The sequence below is a fragment of the Platalea leucorodia genome (assembly GCF_965183815.1).
Source record: "Platalea leucorodia genome assembly, chromosome: 8".
NCBI classification, from domain to species: domain Eukaryota; kingdom Metazoa; phylum Chordata; class Aves; order Pelecaniformes; family Threskiornithidae; genus Platalea; species Platalea leucorodia.
The window spans coordinates 41,607,511-41,632,664 of record NC_138830.1 but is presented as its reverse complement, the minus strand read 5'-3'; the positions used below and the strand labels follow the sequence as shown (position 1 = coordinate 41,632,664).

General features: G+C 43.8%; 1 protein-coding gene across 2 annotated transcripts in view; it reads right to left on the bottom strand.

Moving 5' to 3' along the window:
* ZNF423 (zinc finger protein 423) overlaps positions 1-25,154 on the bottom strand; it is a 235,536-nt gene that overhangs the window by 151,846 nt on the left and 58,536 nt on the right. Inside the window, exon 1 of one of the 2 annotated variants that reach the window (XR_014228937.1) lies at positions 13,534-13,603. Coding sequence is in view for 1 of the 2 variants with exons in the window: in XM_082318973.1 (XP_082175099.1) it covers positions 13,534-13,734 (201 nt within the window). In the remaining variant the exon portion in view is untranslated. Of the gene's footprint in view, positions 1-13,533; positions 13,735-25,154 lie in introns of those variants that run through there. The other variant, XM_082318973.1, reaches the window with a different exon arrangement.

Genomic DNA, 25,154 nt, shown 5'->3' with positions numbered 1-25,154 from the left:
AAGAGCTGTAGTCACAAATTCATCTCCATCATCCCAAGTAGATTAATGAACAAATTGTTTAATTCTTAACCTTTACGAAGCAGGGATTAATCTCTACAGCTAAATCCAATCTCTGTCTTTATCTTTTTAACAGGAAGCTGACATTTCTCACAGACCTTCCTAAAACAGGCAACACTTATTGAACAAAGAAAATAGCAGATAGTCCTAACTCACCCTAGCTACTAGGGTATCTATAGCACAAACATATAAAGCAACAGGGTAGTTTATGACTATTACATGAAAGGATGTTATCTGCGTGCGATGAGACGAATCAGGAAAACTGCAGTTTAGGGTAGGCAGAACTTAGAGCAATCTTAGTTTTGTAAAGCCTGTGTGGAAACCTTACTGTTTTCCAAAAGAAATATCTGGCGACTTTTTGGCTCTAGGTTGCATTTAAATTCAATGAGGATGGAAGAAGCAGGGGATTGGATGAACAGCTATGAATTGCACTTTTAATTGCTTTCAAGATGTAAAAAAGAATATCAAAATGTGCTTATGCACATCATTTTCCCCTTTGTTGGTGCTGTTGTGTAACAGAATTAAACTCTGCACAGAATTTTACCCATTCATTTAGTTCATTCTCTGTCTTCAGGAAAATGAGGTGGGAACCACTTGCTGCAGGATGTTGTGCAAAATGAGTAGTTCACCAATTGAAATTGTACCTCTCTTTTGAAAATCAATAATATTGCTTATACACAAGCCCTAACTGTTGGTTTATTGATGTATATGTAAATACACGTGTATCTGGGTACCTTTTCTTTGTTTGTGCAAAGCCTGCAACACAGAATGTTAAAATATCTCTGGAAAAAATAATTGGCCTTTTTTCTCCCCTTTGGGTACAAATTTCTGTTTTTAAATGAATGTGCAGGTTTCCTGTTGCTGCATGGAGCCTTCATTTCAAAATACCATCACTGGCTAATTCTAGGTTTAATTAAAACAGAATGTTTTATATCACAAACACTTTTTTTTTTTAAATACAGGATATATCTTCTCTACCTTAATGTGATTGGTGGCTATTAAGAGAAGAACAACTTTTTTTTTTTTTTTAACTTTTTTTTTTTTTTGTTTAACTTAACGAAATAATTCAAAGTTTTACAGCAATTCTCTTTATGGAGTCAACTTATGCAAGCACCGAAGCCTTTCCAGAGAAAACAGGATTCTCCCCACCTCCCTCTGGCTTTTCTCCCTACTGAATGCCATGGCCTGCACTCAACCAAAGGAAATGAAAGACAGACTGAGACAACAGCATCACGTGGGTGAAGGTCAGATTGATTTTCAGCTGTGTGGTGCTGTTTTATCACCCTCAGGACAAAAGTTAAGCCCTTCATTTTTTTCATGTCTGCTTTAACAGAGCAACTTGTTTTTTCCTGAAATTTTGGTTGGGCTCCATACCACCAGAATTATCAAGGATAGCCTAATTCAAAACATTTGTGGAGATCTTCCTCCTCAGAGTAAAATCCAGAGCAGCCCACACACCACATCATTTCTATCCATGAGTTTTCTCTATTCCCCATGTACAAAGAGTGGCTCCTTGAAACTACTGAGGTTTCTGCAGTGACATTCTCTGACAGCAAAAGAAGAGCGGGATGCAGCTGCCGGCTGTTCAGCAGTGATCCCAGGCATGGGGAGGGGAGCATTTGCTATCTCAAAAGGGGCAGGTTCACAAATTGTTTTTTCTCCCCATCCTCCTTCCCTCCCTCTCCCCCCTGCTTGGAGCGGCCAAGCTCTCCAAGAGCTGAGCCTCCCACCTGTCACTCGGTGATCGGGACATGCATGGCCAATTACCGTGGCAGCCACTGGAAAAGCAGACAGTTTTGCTAACTCACACTGCACTTTTCCCAAATCTGGTACCACTTCCAAAATCACTCCCCCCAACTTGCTGTATGGACCGGCTCTCCTTGTTTCTCTTTTAATTAAGACTGATGCTCCCCCAAAGTAATGACTTTATTTTCAATACAGCCAATTTTAGCTAGTCAGGTCTTTGAAACAGAACTGGTTAACATAAAATGAAGCATTTTGTACATCATAGATATGTATGTGTATACCTAGTTATTGAGAGAAAGAGCATCTTCCCTCCTGATGATTGCGTTTCCAGAGTTTAAACTGGCAGCCAGAAAACTCGGTATTCTCTCATTTAAGCTATGAGACAAGAAAATCCTACTCACTGTCATTTTCTCTTGGTTTAAATTGTGGGTTAAATTTGTCTTATTTGTGTGAGGAATGCAACAGCATTGTGACTGCCTCTTAAAGATGACAGCTTATCGTCCATAAAAAGCAAAGGATACTATCTGCTTTATTTATATGGACCAGAGGCATTGGTCAAAATCAAATCCAGTTACACCGGATACCATTAAAACACCTAATGGAAAACAACAACTACATGAAACAGCTCTTGTAAAACAAACCACGGCAAGTGTCTGCAAGAGAGGAAGGAGTAGAGAAGGGCTGTAAGGTGAAATCAAGCAGCTATCCAGGTTGGATCTGGATGTGGTCTGAATGCAAATTAATTAATTTGCTAGGTTTTGTGAACAAAGATTTGACTGACACACGTCTTTAGCTTGTCTGAACCTAGCTGAGACTGCCTCCGAAACAGCACATGGAAGAGTCTCATTTCTCACAGCGCCTCGAGGAGATCTGCAGGTGCTGGTCCCTACGGGACGGTTCAAGGAAGGCTCTGCACGTGTACGGAGCCCCAAGGAAGAGCCGGCTCTGGGACAAAGGACAAAAGAGCGACTGCAGCTGAGAGTAAAGGAGAAAATAGTAACACAGTAAGGTGTAACTTAAATGTATAAACTGTGAAGTGAGTCAGTTACACGCGGGGCCAGGAAAGGGCAAACGCCAGCGCGGCGTCAGGGAGAAGACTGCCATGAGCAAGATGTGAAATGGTGGCAGTCCAGAAAGGAGCAAGCAAGGGAACAGCCTTCAAGGAGGGAGCCCAGAGGGACACCAGCACCGACAGCGGGGAGAGGGAAGGGAAGCAAGCACTCACCCCGAGGAGATAACCAGAAGAACTCACAAAAACAAAATCCCATACGATGCAGAGACAGACCACAAGCTGAGTATCATCGTAAATGTTAAACAACTGTCCTAGAGGCACACTGAATTTTTGGCTGGTTTTGGCTTGGTTGGTTGCTATGGTTTATTGATGCAGATTGAACAAGGTAATTCAAATCTGCTTAGGCTACTCTTGGAGTCCAGTAAATCACCTGCACTCCATTTTGCTCAGAGAAAATGAACACAGGTGTATATATTTATATTTCTGTAGACTGTGAGGTCATGAAGGGAATTTATTCTACTTCTGTCTTTCCAAATTTTCTAATGAATAATTAGTAGATGTAGATTTCTAAAATGACCATTTAATATAAATTATATCAAATCTCATTTATTTTAAGAGATATCATTAAGTACAAAGTCTGCACGAGTGAACTGAGTTCACTGTAGAGGAAATGACTGGGAATTACATTCAAAAATCTATTCAAATGTTTAATGTAACAGATTCCCTGGAGAAGAAAAAGGCAATGGGCTTCTTCAGCCTTTCCTTATGTCCTCCTCAGCAAGACTAACAGTAATTGAGTAGCAACAAAAGGAGGAGCCAAAAAGTCTTTCACCATTACACTGAGGAAGATTTTCAAGGAAGCCTAAAGAAGAGATGGACCCACATGCCAAAAAAATGGTGCCTTCCCGAGGAAGCTCACCCCCATGGTTACAGGTGTCACCAGCAACAAAATCCACCTGGATTAAAGACCTTGGCTCTTCCACCAATTTCATGCATGTCATTAGGCAAACTGGTGAAGCCACGGTTACAGTCATTTTCATCCAAAATAACTCAGGCTGTTAAGGAGGAAGGTCTTGAATTCTCCCGCAAACCCTGACCTCTCGTCCCCCTTATGTTGACATAAGGCTTGTGCAGCTCCATAGGGCACCAGATCTGGAAGCTGCTCAGACTGAAAATTAATCCTTTTAATTGTCAGCAATATTGGCTCCCAAAGACAACACAAACCTTGTACCAGCATAAGGTAGGAGATGGAAGGAAGGAAGGAATACCCCTTCCAGTAACAGTCAAAACTTAAGCCAAATTAGAGTGACGACTTCTTAATTCCATGATGATAAAAATAAGAATAGTACTTCCTTGTGTCAGAAAGGAGTTGTTTGTTAGTCTAGATGTTTAAAGATTACAAAGTGCTCAGATGCCCTAAGAAGTATTTAACATGAACAGAACAAGTGCCTTGAAAACCCCAAATCATTTTTTTTGTTATTTAAGACAATGAAAGCTGGTTGTAAGAAGCAAGAAGTTTGAAAAACATTACCTATATTTAATACACATAACTTAAATTTCTACTGAATATATTTTCAAAAAAATTGAATTGAATATGAAATTATGAAATCTATTTTTAAAATTAAAAACTATTAAAAATTAAAACTATTAAAAACACCTATTAAAATTACTTAAATGAAACAACATTCAAAAGGTACATACTTGTTGCCAAAGCTTTGAAGAAAGTCAGAAGCTGCTTAGACCTCTGGCGGAGGTCTTCTGATGTGCAAACCCAGCTTGAAGAGCAACAGCCTCTCCAGCAGGTGCAGGGAAAATATTTCCCTTATTCAATTTATTTGACTGGTTCAGTCCAATAACGAGTTTGTTCAGAACAGAGAAACTATTTGGCAGATGATCGCTAATTTGCTTCTTGCCAGCCCACAGTAAAGAAAGGCATGAGACCCCTACAGAGAACGCAGGCACCCAGTTGAGGTTGTCCACGAGAGGCCACATACCTTGGTGGATCCATCCTGCTCATAAGGGACTGCTGTGCTGCATGGGTGCGAGCTGCCAGCCGGCACGGACACCGAGCACCCTCCGTTGAGTCGGCACTTGGGGCAGGCTGCGCCCTGGGCTCCCGGACCCAGAGGCCATGCGGAGATGCTCCAGCGAGCGCTCCCAAAGCCAGCCAGCTGAAGAGGACCAACCCATGCTGGCACGTTTCCCTAAAGCCAGCCGGCACCGGGGGGTGGAGGCTGCTTTCTGGCTTCCCCAAGCCTGGAGCACAGTTAATAACATGCCAGCTGTATCTGCAGACAAGCCAAGTTTAATGAGGCTACAACAAAAGCATTCAAATATGCACTACAGAACTTCTGTGGGGATTTTTTCTGGAGCTTCTTTTAAAAAAATGAAAGATAGGAATTCTTGTCAATGTTTGTACACACACTTCCTTTATTTTTAATTGATTTAAAAAAAAAATTATATTCTACAAATTCAGAGAAATCAACATTAGAAAGACATTTTTAATCCCACTACTGCCAACAGCAAAATTATGTTGTGTGATGAGTGCTTGAAATGCACTGCTGGTTGCTTTTTTCTTAATAAACATTGAAGTCTTAATTGTTTTTCCCCTACATGGCCAGACACCATCTTTCTGTCTGCCAGGTCTTCACACCAGGACAAGTACTATCCCTCGCCTCCTGCTTGGGAACCCGGACAGACACACAAGCGTGACCACATCTCTAGCACTAGTGATGAAGGAGATACCTTACCCACTCGCTGTCCTATCAGCCATGCTTTACCATGTGCCTCAGTCTCGTACTCTCGGTCAAGATACCAGAGGTATCAGTAAAAAGATTGGAAATATGGATTTGGAGACAGCAGAGGGGGCAGCAAAAGAAGTCTGCACAGGCATGAGTGGGTGGAGAAGGTGGAAAAGGGGCAATCGCTCACTGTCTCCTCCACCAGAAGAACTGGAGGGTATCAAATGAAAGCAGGTGACAAAGCTGAAGTGAACAAAAGGGGATACTTTTCCCCAATGTGTAGTTGAACTATGGGTCCCCACCATGGGAAATGCTAAATGCATACCTTGCTTCAACAAGAAACTTCAAAATGGAAATTCATGGAAGATTATCTGAAAAATTTAAATAAAAAGCACCAAGAAGTTCCCAGATAAGTTTGCTGACAGCTACAATATTCTGGGGAACTGGTGCTAGGGGACCACCAGGCTGGCTCAGTGTGGTCATCCTTATATGAAGACTACTTACCCAATGGTCTGCTAAGGGATAGGGGAAGAAATCAGGAAGAAAAGCAGACTTTCAATGCACCTCTCGTTCACTGCTCACATCTGCAGTCTGAAGATCTTGACGGCTCTGAATCTGCCAGCACTGTTGATATGGCCAACACGGTTTTGTCCCTCAACAATCCACATGAAGGCAATGTGCGCCCTTCAGCGGTGCCCTAGCCACAAACAATCTACGCTCTTGTCCGCCTGAGACAGGACAACCCCAGCACATCCTCCACCAAGCTCTCTAAGGCATTATTAAAGGCCACTTTATAACAAGCACGCATCTGTTGTAGTCTCCAGGCTATCCTCACTGCATTTCTGAATTGAGTTTCACATATTGGGTTTTGTCTACAACCCCCTGAATTCTGGGACCTGCTTAGGGCAGCAGCGTTCCTCCTTCCTGCAGGCACGGCTGCCCTTGCAGCACTCAGCAGGTTCCAGCCCTGGAAGGAGCCTTTCCACTGCAACCCCTCCCTCCTCTTTTTCAAAAAACATTTATTATTTACTTAGATTTCTATAATGCCGAGAAACAAACCTGCCCTGCGCAGACCCACACAATACCCCCTCTGCTGTAACATAGCAATGGATTATCCTCTGCAAACAGAAATCCGAAGTGGGGGGAGAAGGGGAGGTGGAGCTCGGGTACCCCCAGCGCCCCAGAAGGGTTGCGTGAGCCCTCGCGTGGTGCAGGGGGGAGCTGGATGGGCTCCAGTTCCCGAATGCAGGTCCTGCCACACGCGGGACCCCTCACGGCTGGCACCTGGCAGTTAGCTCTTGCTTCGCAGCGTTTGGGGTGCTTCGGTCTTTGTCCATCTCCCCATTTCTGATGCAGCAACGTATCAGGAGGTGAGAGTGGGTTTTCAGACAGCCAAGTGCCAAACTGTTCAAGACTTCAAAAGGACACATGCTTTCTTTAAGAGGCCTCGTTTAAAACATGCACCCACTTTCTCTTCTATCCATTTTCATGTACACCTGTGCTTACTTTGCAGACCACGTTTTGAACAAGATAGAAGTAGATAAAAGAACTCAATTAAAGTAGCAAGAGTGAAACAGTGCCTTGCCAATACAAGCACGCTAACGTGTCATCCTCAGCTCCTCACTGGGCCATATGTTTAAAAATGATGGGGAAAACGTTCTTCCTGTGTGAAAAACATACGCTGCTTGAGGAAAGACGTCATCATTGCCAAGAAATATTTGTGCGGCCTCAGAATGCATAGCCAGGCCGTCCACAATGACTGCTGGCCACGTGGAGGCTGAGAAAGGGGCAGGAATAGCTCATTACCTCCCCTCCTACCAGGGGTTTCGGTTATATGCAACCAAACCACCCGCAGCCGTGCTGGCAGCGCTCCTATCTGCATGCACAGTGCCTGGTGCTGCCTCCCTTGCCACCGTCCCCGGAGGGACCCGGCACAAAGGTGGCAGTGGCGATTTGCAGGGGGCGGCGCCTGGCGCACTGGCACGCTCTTATCGGCGAGCACACTGCCCGGCTCCTCGCACCAGCTCCCGCGCGGCTGGGGATCTGCCATGGGCTTGCCGCTGTGCCCCTGCTGAGGCCATAAAGCAAATCCTGCGCTGGGTGTTTATGGCGAGCAAGCATCATTTTAAATTCACATGTCCCGTCCCCCCTGCAAACCCTCACAGGCACTGGCACGCCTGCAGAATCCAAGAGACAGCCAGAGAAACAATTGCTGAGGCTCAGCCCCCGCTAACGCCTCCCCGTGCCGAAGGGCTGAGCGCAGGGCCATGTGCCCCGGCCGGAGCGGGGCAGCCCAGGGGTCTCACCTACCTTTGCCTGCCGGACGACCCTCCGATCTGCCGGATACGCAATGCTGTTAGGGAGCATAACACTTTGCACAACTTTCACAAACATATGCAATACATTAAACGCTACACTAAAAGCACCTTCGCAGGCAGCCCCCACTCATGCCGAACACCCTGTGTGGGTGCAGAGTCAGTGCTGGCAGCTGGCACGCCGGGCAGCGCCGGAGCTCTTGCTGGCCCGCGGCAAGCGGCAGCTCAGGAAACGCATAGCACAGGATGCGCTGCAAAACCACCGTATCGGCAAAGGTTACCATATGCCTTGTCATTAAATTTGCAACTGTGCTTCTGTTTGACTTCAGATCCAAATTCAGATAGGGGAATATTCTTTATGTTCTACATGATAAATACATTTTTCACTGAACACCTGCATAGAAAGCCAGGCAGCCCAGCACTTTATCAACACACTAATTTTCTGGTACGTGTAGGCAGAAGTCCTGGAAAGAGCCTCCTCGCAGACTGGGTGGGAACCTCCAGGTAAACTCAAATGTCACCTGCGTGACAGCAGTCAGGGGAGCTGGACCCCGCACCATCCAGTCGACTGTACCCCTGTGATAATCTGGGGTTTCGGAGCTCTCAGCACCGACGGGCACAAATACTGACTACAGGGAGACATGTGAAGCACCTGGGCACCGCGGCCAAGGCGGCTGCCCAAGCCCTCGGGAGCCCTGCTGCCCCTGCATCTGGAGGGGGGACGCCTGGGACAAACTAAGGACAGGAGCCTGCGCTCGGAGCCCTCCAAGTGATTGACAATACAAACACTGCCCCGGTGCCCATTTTCAGATCTAGACAGCGAGAACTAAGGACTCCAGGGAAAATCCATGTTTTTACAGTTTGTGATATTACTGAGCTTTTCTAGTGCCAATTTTAAAACACTGCTACGACCTCTGGAAAGAAGGAAAACTGCATTTCAGCACGACAATGTAGAAAAGAACAAAAAAAGGAAACTTGTTATTTTTTTTAGCTTGAAACACTAGTCAGGTTAAGAGAAAGGAGCAGAATTCTGGCAAGGACAAGAGCACTCAGACTGAGCCACAACACAGTAATTAGGGCCAGTAGGTCATTAGAGCCACAGCTGTATAAACTAGGTGTATAATTAAGTTTCCACACTGCTTTTTCACAACTGTATTTCAGTTTCTTTTGTAGAGGATGATCAGTAATTCATTAATTTAAAGAAGCAACAACAGCAGCAGCAAAAAGACAGAAAATCTCTGACTTGCCAATCGGGTGCAACAAAATATTACAATTTTGGGGAGGGCTAATTTTGGAAATACACGTAAGAAGTCTCTCTTTGTCAGTGGGAAGTACAAAGTGCCACCTGACAAAAACATTCATGAGACATCACTTGTAGACAAGCTGCCATGTATGGTTTTCTGGATAAGCATCCCGCATATACAGTTGCATGGCAATTATAATTCTCGTAGCAGGTGAAGTACAAGAAAATGCAAAATTATACACTAGCATGAAACAGTTATAATACCTCATTTCAAACGTAAGCCTAGTGTACAAGTTACAGGGCATTTAAAAGGAGCAACTGCAAGACTTTAATTATAAACTAGTTCCTACCGTACAGTAGTTTAGAAAAATCAGCCGCTTCCAAGCTGGCAATATCCATATATAGCTCTGCTGCTGTTTGAAACAGACAACCTGTAAAGTTATCAACAACAGAAGAGGACCTCATGAAATGCTCAGAGACCCCACCGTAACCTACTTCTGTCCACTTCATTGATGCACTAATTTGTTTTAAAACACTCTATATTCAGTTGAGAAACTGAAGAAAAAAGTTTACATAAAGGTATTCTGACCCACAGGAGGAAAGGGGTGATATGGGCGGAGGAAGCAAAAATAACACAATAAAATACTGGAGCTAAACCCTGGCTAACGCAGGTGGGTTAAAACACACAAGCAAAATGGTAAATCTTGTGGCTTTTTAGCCACTTTTCATCAGACAACAAACAGCTCGGCATCAGCCACCAGACAATGATATATCGCAGAATAAATGCTTGATGTATGCAGCCTCTGGTGCTGGCTGGAGGACACAGTAATTTGTAATTCCACGTGCAATTCTTTACTCCTGTCACTAATGCTATAAGATAGCATCATGTTATAACACCTGCACTGTAACAGCAGTGTGCAAAAAAGTGTATAGAAAAGGCTGCACATGATGCTGATGGCAATTACTTAGTCTTCTCTAAGTTATGGGGACGTGGGATACCAATGACTTTTAAATTAATTTTAAAAGCTTAAATATCCAGCATATACACTAGGTGTGTTTATTTATTCTCGGAGTATTTTTCAAGATGCTCGCTAGTTGTTTAAGGCACTATTTCCAGGACTGCTCCAGGAGAGCTCATTTGTGGGGGCAAGCTGGGAGACAAGGGAAGACATGAGCCGGTAAGGAAATGTGATGTTCTTTCAGTACAAGCTGCCCCCGTTTAGAACCTTTTCAGATCCCCGTAGACACTGGAAACCTACAACCTGCAATCACAGACATCAGTCATGAGCAAAAGGTATAAAAGGCACCTAATTCTGTCAGAAGGAGAACATCTCTACTACGCTGACATCAAAAGGACTGCCACGCACTTATGCTACCAGAGATGTCTAGATTTCAGCGGTGTTTTGTCCTCAAAGAAACAAGTCTGAAATACATGAAAAAGCGAGGGGGGAAATGGCTGTTTGTTACCTCCTTACATGTCAAAGCAGCTGCGTTCAAACTGTATTATAACTTCAGTGCGCCGTAATGAATTTCTAAGGGATTCCAGAGAAATAGATGGTTTATCCTATTCTTTGGAGTGATCTCTCGTAATCCTGCAACACTCCTGAGCTACAATACCTTCCTAACTTCAGTATCCCAAAGGAAGTCATTAGTTATGTTGTATTATCAGCCTGGCGATATTATCACTACAAATATTACCTGTATTGATCTAGAGCCATGTAGACACAACTGAAAACCCTGCTTCAGATTAAGACATGAAAACCTAGCTTGCCAAGAGGTCAGGCACTGCATTACAACCTCAGATGCGTCAGGCAGGCATTATAGGCAAAAGGAATGCAGGGTAACTAAGGACACAGTCAAATAGCTTATTTTGTGGGCTAATATCTTCAACAATACCACGCTTCCTGACGCGGTCTTAAGATTTTCGCCCTGGTGGTGCAAGTCTTTTCAGATGAACTAACAAAGATGTACATTTTGCATGCTTTGAAGAAAAATTCTTGTGGCTATTGAACAAACTAGTGGGTCTGAAAGGGTTTTTTCCTCAAGGTAAGATATGTAAATATCAAGGAATATTCCAGATTGTCTTCATGGAAACATTCTCATTCCAGAATATATGAGTGCAATCTTCCTATTTATTTTAAATCACTTCAGGACACTAGATTAAACTAAATGGAAAACAGGCACTCTTGTTCTAGAACAAGGATATCCTCACATGGAGATAATTAGCACCTATTCCATGTATATGCAGATGGTTATATGGTGCCTTTTTATGACAAAATGTCTTTGTAAATCATCAGCACATGTGAAGACAGTAAAAGAAGAAGAAATTACGCTACCTGCAATCAAATATTAGCAATAGGAAGACTAACAAATTATTTTGATAGGTCCCAAAAAATATAATTTATTTTTCTTAGTCTCACTAACAGAATACTACATTGAGGATAAATAAAAACTGAGGTGTGAAAACACTGACTGTATTGGTATGAATAGAATCTCCAGAATGCTACATTTTCATGTATATTTACCTCAGGAAAAAAAATTGCTCCTTTTCATAGTGCTGTTGGTCAACATCATGACCTTACGTTCTTCCTCTGGAGTCCCCACCAGCAGTCTCCACTCCCCTCCGCCCTGCTCCACTCCCCCAATTGTGCCATTACAGCTGTTCTGGGGACCACACAGTGAACCAGACCCAAGCAGACACCTGGGGTAAAAATAGCCTTTCTTTTGGTAGGGCTCACCCCCAGCACCATGTGTACTAGCACAACTTAGGAGACAGGGCAGCAACAGAGCAGCGGCCGCCCAGAGACAGCCACTGGAGACATGCCCTACAGCTGCTCGGCTGCCTGCCCGCCCTGGCGGGATCTTGCCTGTCCCACTCCCCATGCGGGATGGCGTTGGGAACGACTTATGCCTGTGACTGCTCCTTTGGAAAGGACCAGTGCCCACACGGGCTGTGCACCTCACCTTCCAGTCTGGAAAATAAGGATTTTTCTATTAAATGGCATTTTCTTGCTTACTACCCTGCAGTAAAGTACGAATGTCATTTGCAGAAGTCTCAGGCCAATGCCTTGGTTGTCAGCTGGCCAAGAAATGACCCTGCGAGAAGTAGCCTTTCAATTTTATGCAGTTTCAAGTTTGCAGCCTGCATAGTGTTTAAACTAGAGCGCAGAGCAAGGAGCTCTAGGGGCAGGCGTAGGATTGCAATCCCTATCCACCTGCAGGCTGGGGAAAAGCCCCAACGTCCCTCTGTCCTTCCTCCCAGCAAGCAGATAGGAACGAGAGCGGGGGGACCTCATCTCCGCAGACCAGAGCGAGACAGGGGAGGATGCTCTCGGGGTGGGACTCAGACCGAGCCAAAGCCCCCACCTCACCTGCCCTCCCTTGCGGTACTCTGTTTCCTGTATTTTTTCTTAGCTGAGCATCATTTTACTTATGCCAAAAAAAGAAGAGCAGAAAACATGGACTAATTACCAAACAAATTAAGTGGCCAGGGAGGAATATGCACTCAGGGGAAAGAGGATGGGATACTGCTGCACCAGAGGAGAAACTAACCCTTCTGCCCTCTGCCAGCCTCAACCTATCTGTCTGCCATAACAGCAACTGCCTAAAAATATTTTAGATGAGTGTGGAGGAAAAAGGGATGGCAGAGTATTCAATTCCAGGAAGGTGAAGGATGAGAATCTCTGATTTAAATACTTATGAACATATTCTGCGCTCCCCCTCCTAAGATTTTATTTAATCTTTGGTAAAATCTGCAAAGCTTTTTACTACCCCCGTAAATCGGCTTAGCGTGCTCTGCAGAATACCTGCTGCTACCGCCGGCCATGCAAAGGCAGCCGTGTAAAAGCAAGATATGTTGCAGTTGTTCACACCAATGCTCTGAGCTTGTTCTTACTTTACAGAAAGTAAAATCAAGATCAGCGTAGGCTAACGCTGTCCTCGCTTCCATAAAATTAAAAAGGCAATGCGATAATAACCTAGGGAGAACGGTGTATTTTTAGGGTGGGATTACAAAACTCGCACTATGAATTTTAATCTCTGAAATCGTCATGTTCTTTTATGGGGTTCAGAGGCCTTTCTTCCTGGGAGTTTTGCACACTTCAGTCATTTAACTTTTTTAATCTTCTTACATTTGGAGAGAGAGGGAAAAATACCCTGCCTGAAACTTTTAGCATTAAAAAAAACCCACAACATTTTTGTCTAACGTAATTACTGACATATTCCAATTGGAAAGCTGTTGCTTTTATTTTAATTTTATTAAAGGAGTGAACAAAGGCTACCCAAGGCACCACAATAAAATTACATTAACTGTAAAATTACATTATTAATTCTTTAATCTCACTTGAGGCCTCAAGCTGTTGCTATGTCCAATTACCCAGCTAACCACCTGTCAGAACTGTAAAGCTAGTTTAACATTACCTCCAGGACAGTTGTGTGCCCTGTGTTCAGTCAGGTCTGCCAGTGAATCGAAGTCCTGCTGACAGTTATCGCAGGTGTAAATTGACTCATCCTCCATGTCTTCATCTTCCTCATTTCTCTCTTCCTGGCTCGTCACACTGTTCCTCTCTTCCAGGGCCCGGCTGTCCTTCGCTTCGTTCTCCAGCTCTCCTCCCAGGCCACCTGCCAACAGCAAGAACATCCTCTAAGTTTGAGAGGTCTGAAAAATAAGAGCTTTAAGAAGGATGTTGCACTTATTAAGATACATTTAATTACAGCCGCTCTCACATTATTCCTGACACCTTTCATTATATTAATGTGGTTTTTATATCATGCGGTGCAACAATTCTCAACTGTATTCTCTGCTGCTTAGTGCGAATCCTGCAAACACTCTCTCCTAATCTTCTCTGGTGGGTGTATAGCAGGAGCTTCTAACTCTCTGTCATATAAAGTTGTTAGTGTTTTATCACTTAACCAGATTCTCAAAGCTTTAAAAATTGGCAAGATTAATTACAGCCCGCAAAGAAAAGGCATGTGCTGAATTTTAATTCTCAATGCTCTCCTCTCCCTGCCACCTCCAAGCCCCAATATTAGTAACAACAAGAAAAAAATGATCTAGCTGAAGACGCCCAAAGCACATGTACACCCCAGGATGTGAGACGTCCCTCTGAACTAACGAGAGGCACTTTGCTGGGCAGATGAGCCTTGTGTTGTGCCGACCTAGCCGGGAGCCGACAGCATTGCATCTGACCGTCAGGTCTCTCAGATAGTTTTTATCTTCATCTGTGACCGGAGCATGGGCTAGCACAAATGCCTTTGCCAAAAACCCCACAAGTTTTCATGCGCATTAGTGTACAAGGAAACTGAGCTCTCTGGCAGCTCCAGAAAAACCCCGGTGCAGGGGGCCCATGCACCCTGGGGCCGTGCAGGTGGCAGCTCCATGCACGGGGCAGCTGGCTCTCAGCTGGCAGTGGGGTGGGAGGCACGGGCAGCTGGCCACAGTCAGACACCTCAGCATGCACTCAGCGGCCTGTCATGAGGAATGGGCTTGCAGCCACATCCTCATGACTCCAGGACACCCTCTTGGCCATGATGGCCACCCAGACATGCCTGAAGCCAGTCGTGCCCAATGGCTCCATGCAGCACTGCGGCCAGCCCTCACTTGCGCTCTCCGGAGAAGCAGCAGAGGTGAAAAAGCCCTGCTAAGTCCCTGTTGCCCTCTCAGCAGGGAAAGCATCCATTAGATATGCTGGCCACGCTGACCAGGCTTTGGTGACCAGCTGAAACAGAGATGCCTGCACCTCTTCCACAGGCATGTCGCGCGAACATGGGAGATGCAGCCACAGGTACTATGCCTGGCACCATTTCACCTGCCTCCGCGAGCACTCACATACTCTGAATACACCCTCTTGGTAAGATGGGAACATTTGAGAAATCATCCAGCAAAGTGAAATGGAACCGCAGGCTCTTCCAGCAGAAGAGATCCTCCCGCACCACGCGCTGGCTGACCCCGAAAGCCCGGGAGCTGCTCGAGCCAGGCAGGACGGAGATGCCACCTTGTTGGTTCAGGATGCACTTGGGTTTTAAGCCATTAAGGAAATGCCAGCGAACAGAGAGATAAATTGTTTCTAAAATTAGATCAGCGCCAAAAAGATTAAGGACAACCAATGCTGAGAACATGAAACAAAGCTGAAAAATAAAATTTATTAAAAATGAAAACTGGTTACCGCAGGCACTGCAATTCAGACACACACGTTAGTAGGGCTCTGCTACCACTATCCAGCCAGAACACATTTTATACCATCTTCTGCACTGCGCATGATAACATAAATCAGCTGGTGTAAAATGCTCTGCAGTTTTCCATGGAGCACTCGTAACATGACGTACCCTTCGAATTGCAATGGAAATATTAAAAATCAATGCCTGCTTGTGGTGTATCACAGCATCCCTCTTAGCAATTAACTGATCTGCACATTTTCAGGTTCTTTTACTGTTAAATTATACATACCGTTCTACTACAAAATTTCCATTAAGGGCTAGATATAATGTTCATCTTAACAAATCAGATATGCCACTTACACAGCAGTAATGAATTTAAGGATTTGGTTATAAAAAGTATCACTCACTAAGCTCTCCATACTGTAAGTCATCATCTGTACTATGTTTATTCAATAAAATGCTGTTTGCTGAACCTCATGCTTTATAGACTCTTCCTTAAATAAAAATGTATTGCAATGAAAAAACACATGATTCTGGTTCTCTTTATACTACTAATTCACCAAATAAGTTACATTCAAAGCTATGCTAGCTTTGCTTTACTTCACACATAATTTAATGTACATATTCAAATTATCACTTCCATTTTGTCATATTTACTTGGCCCACCTTTTTACAGCCTCTCATCCCAGAGTGCAATCACAAACATTTTAGCTCATTCAATCTTTTTAAAGCCTGGATGTCCTGCCGACTTGATAGTTAATAAATCAGAATGTCAGCTCTCTGGTTTTATAAGACAGAAACCTATAAAAATAGTCCAAGTTTATAAATCTAACCTAAGAAACTGCCACCTGCTTCCATGCCGCTTGTCGTTGGAGACCTTGGAGAAGCACTTCTGAACTGACTTTGCCACAACCTGAAGAAGAAAGTTTTTAGGCGACTTCAGGGAGGTTTAAGGGACCTTCACTAATACGTTTAGCAGAAATATTGTCTTTTGACAGTTAACCTAAAGACCAGCTGATCTGGTGAGTACACTGTGACAAATTCATCCTTGGTTTTACTCCAACACTTCGTGACTACACCAGGGATAAAGCTGTTCGACCGAGTCCAACAATAACAAATAATTTAGCACACTGCTTTAGGAAAAATAAATTGTACAATGTGAGATAAGAAAATAGATTCCCGACTGCAAAGCAAAATTCCAGAAACATTTTTTAATTCCCTGTTGCATGGGAAATCTGATCCTCTAGGCAACTTTTCAAAAGTGTCGTTGCTTGACAGAGTTGTATGTCAAATAACACAACAGTGAATCTTGCATAAATTATTTAGGAAATGCAACATTGCTTTAAAATGAGGGTTTTTTTCTGTTTTCAGCAAGTTGAAGGAATTTTACATGTCTGCCACACCTCAGTGTTACTGTCGTTTGAATAACACAGTCTTCAGATTCCTATGCTGAGCCACATGCTTGATGCTTGCCTTGTAGAAACCAAACAGCACCGAGAAAAATCTGGGGTGTTTCTTGGGTTTTTTGACCTTCATCTCCACTATTTTGACCACGAGCTGCCAGCAGGATGTGCGGGGTGCGGGTAGCCCCAGGGAGACGCTAGCTCCTTGCCTGAGGGAACAAAACAGCCAGCAAGCGCCAGGGCGGTGATGGGAATGGGTGGTCCATCCAGCAAGAAAAAGCTTTAAAAGCAGCCCAGCTGCTCCTGCGGTGAGCTCAGTTTTCCTGACAAGGACAGCAGGCCGTGAGCATTCCTCAGGAATTAATTTCTGAGTTTTGCTGTAGTAGTTCACCAATTTAACCTGCGATTTTCCTGCTAGCAAGAACTGCAGGAGCATCCCGCCCCAGTGCAGCTGGGCAGGACGGGTGGACGCAGGCACGAGCACAGTGTCGAAGGGTTTTGGGTCACCATGGGAGGCCGAGGCACTGCTGGCACCAGGAGTGGGAGCAGGTGTGATTTTGGAGCTGGGCCTGGCTCCGAGTGGACACGTCCGTGCACTACCACACAAAAGCGCTTCTTGGTGGCCAGAGCCAATGGCACCTTCCGAAGTCTCCAAAGATCAGTGACTACCTTGTGGCATCAAGCACAGATATGCATATTAACTGACACAGCTAATTTTTAAGATGGCCTTGGAGGTTAGTGAACTTAATTCAATAGTAAGTAGTTTCTATCTAGATTGCTAACCAACAAAAATAACTGACCTGTGAGGAATTTGTGCAGGGAATGCCTCTGCGAAGGTGGCACAGCACCACGGGCACACACCTCCCAGCCAGCACCGGGACATTTGTGCACAGCACAAGGGTACAGCCAAACATCAGCAAAAGGGAGCTGCTGGCGCCATGTCTTAGGATAAATGATTGCTAATTAAGTCTAAAGGGAGGGAAAAAAGCCCCTCCATTTCACAAAAATGTTGCTAGTAATTTTTAAATGAACCTGCCATCTCTAATGATGGCTTTAACGATTTTGTTGCATGCGTAAGAGAGGATGCAATTTGAGACATCGGCCTTGAAAGTACACCTTGCTCTACCTGAAATGTCAGGAAACAGGGCTGGGGGGCTTTTTGGTTTTCTTTTCTTTTTTCTCTCTGTAGCACAGTGGAAGGCCTGCAGGGCTTTACACAAGAAGAATATTTTACCCTATGACCTAAACAATCTGGCCAACAGTCAAGAATATGTTATTCTAATTGCCACTAAAGTTAATGTTGTTAATGACTCTTGGTTTTTCTGTAAAAGCCAGCTTACGCTCTAGAAAGTTACTATTTCAAAGGGGACATATGAAGAACTGGGAGTGTTCCTGCCTGACCTGGTGGTCCAAGGAATGTGGCAAACTTGGCAAAGCTGGACAAGCAAATCCCCAAAGGTCTGGCTTGAAAGTTGCAGTCAGTAGAAATGCCTTCTGAGCTGTGTTCAAAACAGCTCTGTTACAGGAACAACGCACTCCTAAAGCCAAATATTTGAAAACAGATTACATGTACCATGTTCAACTCAGGCCTCACTGAAGTCAAGAGCAAATTTCCACTTGCTTCAGTCAGACCAGGATTTACGGCACCGCCGCCAGGCTGGGGTTGTGCTCGGAGCCGAGTGCAGCAGAGCCTCAGCCCTGGACTGTGGTGCCAGCCCAGCTACGAGGGCAGCAGCAAACTGCTTTGGGGGCTTCAATTAGCAATGCAGGACTGAAAACACAAGATGGTCAGAGCCACACTGGAAGTGATGCTGATGCCTACCTACAATTTACACTGAGAGACATGGGAACAGGTAACATGGTGCAACACATGGGCCAGAAAAATTAAAAAAGGAACAAACCTCAGCTCCTTTTTTCAGCTGTGGAATCAAATACGGACAGCTTAAACTTTTTATGTTATCAGCACAATATGGGGCAAACAAGCCTTTCTGCCTTTGTGCCAGTAAATTTTCTGGGGCTTTTCTTTTAATTATTTTTTTTTAAGCCTGAGGACTTTTTAAAGCTGGGATTTATTTTAAATCTAGGATTGCTCTTTGGAACATACTATTTAGTGCAGGGTCATGTCTGGCTTTAAATACCTCCAGTTACAGGGCTTCCAGCAAGAGCTGTTTCTTTACAGTAGGCATACAGTGACTTAGCGCTAGACAGCACTTCTATCACAGCAACTTTGCCATGCAGAGCTACAGCTGCAATCTACAGAGTGCCGTGCAAATCATTACCTAAGCATGTACACACACACGCACACACACTGCCGAGGTCTGAGAGCTGGAAGGCAAAAGATAAAATTAAGAGGGGGAAAGAAGCAACTCTTCGTTCCTCTGCCTTGGTCCAAAGAAAGAACAATTAAAGGTCTCACAAAGGGCTACGATAATTCCTAGAAATTTTCCAGAGATGCAGGACAAGTGATAAAAGTAAATGGCACAGAAGAAATAAAAGCTAATTGCCGGAGGGATGACGGGTGCTGGCACCCAACCGACACACCTCCGGGGACTCGGCGGAGCCCCGAGGCGCCTGCCCAGGGGTGCACCCGCCCAGGGTGAAGCCTTCCTGCCCCACGGCCGCAGGGCTGCAGCTCAGCTCCCCGGCAAGACAAAAGGAAAGGAAATTTCATCTATAATTAGGAAGTGAGAACAAAAGAAACAAATGACTTAAAGGAAAAGCCTAATCTAAACGTTTGCTAGTAAATGTTTTGCTCAGCATCAAATGCCAAATCAGTGTGGGAGGGGTCTCTACTTTTACGTGGTTTGTTACATCTTAGTGTTGTCTCTCGCGCCATCATACAGCAAGAGAGTCCAAAGTTCTCTGTCATTTGTGGTCAAAGAAGAATGAACAGAAGCAAAAAAGCCACGAATGTTTCAGTAATGAAAACACAAACAAACCTCAGCTGAAATCTTCCCATAGGATGAAAAGTCTTGACTTTGCTGGGTAACCCTGGTCTGTGGCTCTCCAACGTTTCAAAAACGATCTTTTTAAAAAACACTTGCATCTTCAACATGGGTATATATGTGTGCTACCTCTCAATGGGCCAGGGCCCTAATGTGAGCCACTGTAATCATACCCACACAGAGCAGCCAAAAAGCTGCTCCAGCCAAGCAAACCAGGTCAGAGAGCATAGATTCCATCCCAGCCCTAGGACCAGGTATCAAAGGCAGCTCGTTCTGCACATCAAATCCTTGCTACGTGCATCAAAAGCAAGCAGGTTTGGTGCTCTATCATGCAGTGCAGCATAGGTCTTTCACACAGTGTCAAACCACATGGCGGGGGGGGGAAAGGTGCCTAGCTGAAAAAGAAAGAGCCAAAAAGGATAATACATGAAACACCATGGTATATTCATGCAACGTCAAATTGCATGGGATGACTACATGACAGAGCAGAGTGAGTGAAGCGCAGGCCACCACGCAATCCTGTCAACGCTCAATCGCCACGTAACGCTCCTCGCAGGTTGAACAGATCTGCGCATCAGATCTTGCCTTCCCTCAACGAGAGGAAAAAACAATCATAATACCAAAAAATTATTTGATCCAGCATGTAGTTAATGGTGTTGGCCTCCTAAGACTTACAACTTAATAAAATTGATCTCACTGCAGTACTGTAATGAAGAACAGTAGGATAAGGCTACCCTTGAACCATGAAAATTGTATATTGTTACCTCCTCGTGCCCTCCTAGGGCTGTGGCTGCTGCAGCCTCTCCAAGCTGTCATTTGTCTGACTCTGACAGCAGACTCCACCGACAAGTGGCAATGGTGCCTACAAGAGCTTCTTTTGGACAGGCAAGGGAAGAGAGAGAGTGCTCAGTGCTAGGTATCTCTCTGGATAATAACCCGCAGGGTAAAATACACAGATTATACTAATAATACAGTTTTATGTGGAGTGTGTGAACAATAAAATATACAAAAGTCAGAGACTTTAGGAAGCACATATTATAACATTTCACAACAGAGTCTTATTACATGCCAGTATGTATTAAATCATATTAATTTCTAAGTAGGTGGACAGTTCTCAGCATTCTTCTTTAGCTTAGCAAAGAAAAACTATTTTGTTAGGGTACTGCACCTCCTTCTACATCTGCTTGTACATGCACTTTAAGAGAAAGGGGTTCCAAGCTAAACGCCCAGTAATAACTAGCTAACTGCTGCCGGTGCCTGCTTCTGCCGGCATTGCATGGCTCACAGAACTGTTAATGACAGCCCTGCACCCCCCAACATCCTCCTCTCAGCATCCTTCTATTAACTTACTTACACCAACATTTCACAGGGAAAATATTCCTCTTACTTCACTGATAAGATACAATTTTCTCAAATTAGCAGCTACAATGTTTAAGAAAACCTTAAGCGTCTACCTTGAGTTTAAAGGCATGGGAAGAGCTGGCAGGAACACGCAGCAGAGGACTGGAAGCTCGTTGCACCTTCCTTTGCTGTACCACAGCTACAGACATCACGCGCAGAACGGATAACGTCTGTAACTTGTTGCCTCGTGGTGCCTTGCTTTCACCTGAGCCCACCTATATCTATATATGATTATCGCTATGTGGTATAATTGCCCTGTTTTCTCCAGTGAAACCAAGACTTTGCCCGACATTGTTCTGCCTCCATGCAAATCCAAGCTCGCTGCTGGCATGCACGTAGTAACTACCAGAACGTACGGATGTTTGTACGGACAGTCCTGGCCTCATCTTCTCTCAGCCAGTGTAACTATTTACATCTAGCATCTGACCTGAGACCCACCGGCTTTGCTCAGTCAATGATTTTTATATCATGCTCACATACACACACTCACCCTACAACTCTGGTTTTCTTGGATTTTGAGACTTCTGTAGTATCCTTTAGTCAACATGCTAGAGAAACTTTTTATTAAGTGCTGCTAATTTTTTTATTGATCAAACTGTGAGCCATTTCATTTTCCATTATAGCAGAAATCTCCTATAGGAGCATTCAGATTAAGTTTCTTTATTCTGTCTCTAGTAGCATGTCACTTTTAATCAGTTTTTAGTTTCATTATTGCTTAAAAATTAGAAAGCAGTTTCTCTGTTCTTTATTACTTTTTTTAAGTTTAGTTACTGAAGGGTTATTAAACTTGGAAAATATAGAGACAGGCGTAATGTGCAAAATAAATTCCTCACTGTCTCTAACCAACTTTAACATTAGCTTTTTTTATAATTTTTAGGTTTATTTTCACTGAAAGACTGCTTGTAATTATTACTCATGTTCTCCCCAAACACTTATGTTACTAAAGTGTGAAATGTCTTCTAACACAAAGACAGTTCTCTGGGAAGTAATTACAAAAATGCATTCAGGGGCAATAATTTTATATTAACTGTCAGCAGCATACATCTTCTGAAAAGGCACTTGTTATGAAGGAATTATTTCTGCGGAATTTGAAGGCACTGAAGGCAAAGGAAAACTGCAGAAAAGCATTAAACTGAAACTCCAGCTCCCTCATCAAGGGTCAGTTTATGTTTAAATCATTACCTTGAAGGCAATCCCACACCTTCCAAAGAGTCTATTAGAAAGACAATTTCAATTTATGCACAAATTGGACACAGTCTCCACTTTTCGGCGTGGAACAATTTACACCTCCTTTTTAAGGAAATTTCTGAGCAGCTAATCAAAAAGATATATCTGAAAATTATGGGCTTTGTTCACCTTTCACTGATGACACTAAAAATACTTGCTAATGATTTACGGGCAGTAACAAAAATAGTGGCCTCAAAACTGACCAGGCACATTAAAAAGATACCTGTGTAACCGATACAAGAAAAGATTTAATGAACATTTTATAGTAATTTTTAGCCTGTGGGCTAATCCCTCGGTCCTTAGGAAGGCGAAATAACTCGGTGAAATTAAAAATTTTAAAAAAAGTGAAACCTAGCAATAGTGATTAAGCATCATATCACTTCAAAAGTGTTTTAAAAAAAAAATTCACATAAGGAAATCATAAAAACACCACCAAACAGTAAAATTTCCTCTTAATCGTACCTGCAGGTAATGTTTCAGCCCTTCTTGTGCTTTTACTAAAATGATTTAGATGTTACTATGTTAAACGATAAATGCATTTATACACTGAAAAGAGGACAAAGAGCTAAGTTATTATTATTTATTTGCATGCAAGCAGCAGTGGGATTGTACTTTATAGTGTTAACAGCACATAGTGTTTATCAGTTCTTCAGTGTCTGGCAACCGGTTTAACGGTATAAATATGGGATGTAAACACTTCCCCGCCACAAAAAGGCACTGTAAGTGAATGTTAGAGAATGCAAGGAAAGGCAGAGAGCAGAGCAGTTCGGGGTGGGCCAAGGGTTCGGTTACTGAAACAGCGCCCGACGGCAGGACTCTCCCCCGTTACTGACGTCGGTCGCCCAGGGGACCCTGGCAGGGTGCCCTCCTGCCCCTCTGCCCACTGGGGCCGGGGAGCAGACGCCCCGTCCGCCGGCAGGGCTGCGAGGAGAGCAGCACCCCTCTTTTACGCTGGGCTCTCGCCCTTGGAAAGAACGGGCTCAAAATCCGAGGGGAAGGTTTCGCTGGACTACAGTGGGCTGTGGTGGCAGCGGGGCCTGGCGATTCATTAGCAGATGGCAGAGCGAAGGAGGAAGGCACCTCTCCTGCGTGCATCTGACCCACAAAGCACAGCCTGTATTAGATCAAAAAGTCACAGTCCTAGAAGGGACATCTTGCTTTCTACCACGGCTCATTTCTGCTCCCTTTGCTACCAGGGATATTCCACATCCAAGTGCAGACAACATTTACCACTGCTTTTTCACAATATCAACACCGCACACTTCTTCCAATGTCAAATAGCAATTTGCTTTGTAGATCTCTGTGGCATTCAAATCAAATAATGTGTTTGCACACAGCTATCCAAACTTCTCCGCTATCATCCGCAGAAAACTCTAATCCACTTACTCAAGACGTGCAATAGTTGTGCAACCGATTATCTGCCTCGGGAAACAAGACGTTATTGTCCACTTCCAGATTCTTAAGGTGCATCCGAATGGGAGTAACTGCCACTTTCAGTTGCGATAATGAGGTTCAAATCAAAACTGATCTAAAATTCATTTATATGCACAAGGAAATTGGTATGCAGCAAGTATTAACTTCAAAGTGAAGTGCACTTCTTCATAAAACCGCACTTTCACTCTCTGAAATGCAACTCAAATAATACTGACCATCATAATCTAATAAAATGCATGTAAATTTTGAGCACAAAAATGGCACTTTAATTTTATTTAGGTATATGACTATTTTAATAATGCTCAACTTATTATTTTTCAAGTCTCTGTTGAAGACAAGTGTCCTGTTTCCAGCAGTTCCATGGAATCCCACTCACACCTAACACAGGACATCTTAATCACATTTTAATTCACAGGCATGACAAAACCTTTTTTTTTTCTTTTAAGGAAATGGTGTGAACGATTTTTTTTTTCCACTTTAAGGTAAAGCCAGATATCTGTAAAACTTAAATCTATAGCTCCCTGAACAGACAGAAAATTTGGAAGGCTTAATAAAATTCACATGTGGCTTGTTATTGCAGCTGCATATCAAATGCAAAAATAAGGTATTGACTGGTTCTGCTCAGAATAGCAGCTGCTGGAACTCATGATTAAAATAAACCTGTTGATTTTTAAAGAGAGAAAAATTACAGATGTTTTAATTTACCATAACTGACAAATGTGACTATGCATTTCAATGTTTGAATCCCCTTTGCCTAATTCAAAATGCAGATTCCTTTATTGTTCCTCTATAAGGTCCAGGACGTTGAATTGTCCTTTCTGCAGGTAAGTTCTGGCCCCCGGAAGATTCCCGTCCTCGGTGTGTAACAGCCAGCAGTGTCCACACACGGGAGGGAGATGTAACAGAAAAGCACAGCAAGGCCTCAATACAAAATACCCACTTATGTCCCTGAATATATTTCTGTTCAAAATGCACTTTTCCCATGCTTAGGATATAGATTTGTTTAAAAACTATGCTGAAGAGGAATGCCTTTCACAACCCAAACCTATAGGATCCTACAGGTAGCATTTGCATTCATCTTTTTACGTCTATAAAAACCCCAAAACATTAGGACTGAGAGGGAAAGAGCCATTGCACTCTGCAAACCATCAGGAACCAAGGGGTGGAATCAATACAAAAGGAAAAGATGGAACAACAGAGGGGAAAATGTATTGGGGCAGAAAGAAAAAAAACACTTAGGCAAATTGGAGAAAGCAATAATCATTTCACTGACCTTCTCATGGGTCTCGGTTTGCTTAGAACCTCCCTGGATCGTTTTCCAGTGGGAAAGACACACGTGCAGCTGAAGGAGCACAGAAGGGACCCGCTTCTGCGATAACTGTGCCTGGAAGTCTTCAAAACTGTGATTAAAGACCTGAGAGGTTTCTGTGGGGCCGCGTTCATGGAGTTAGCTTCTTAGGTGAAAGTCCTGTTT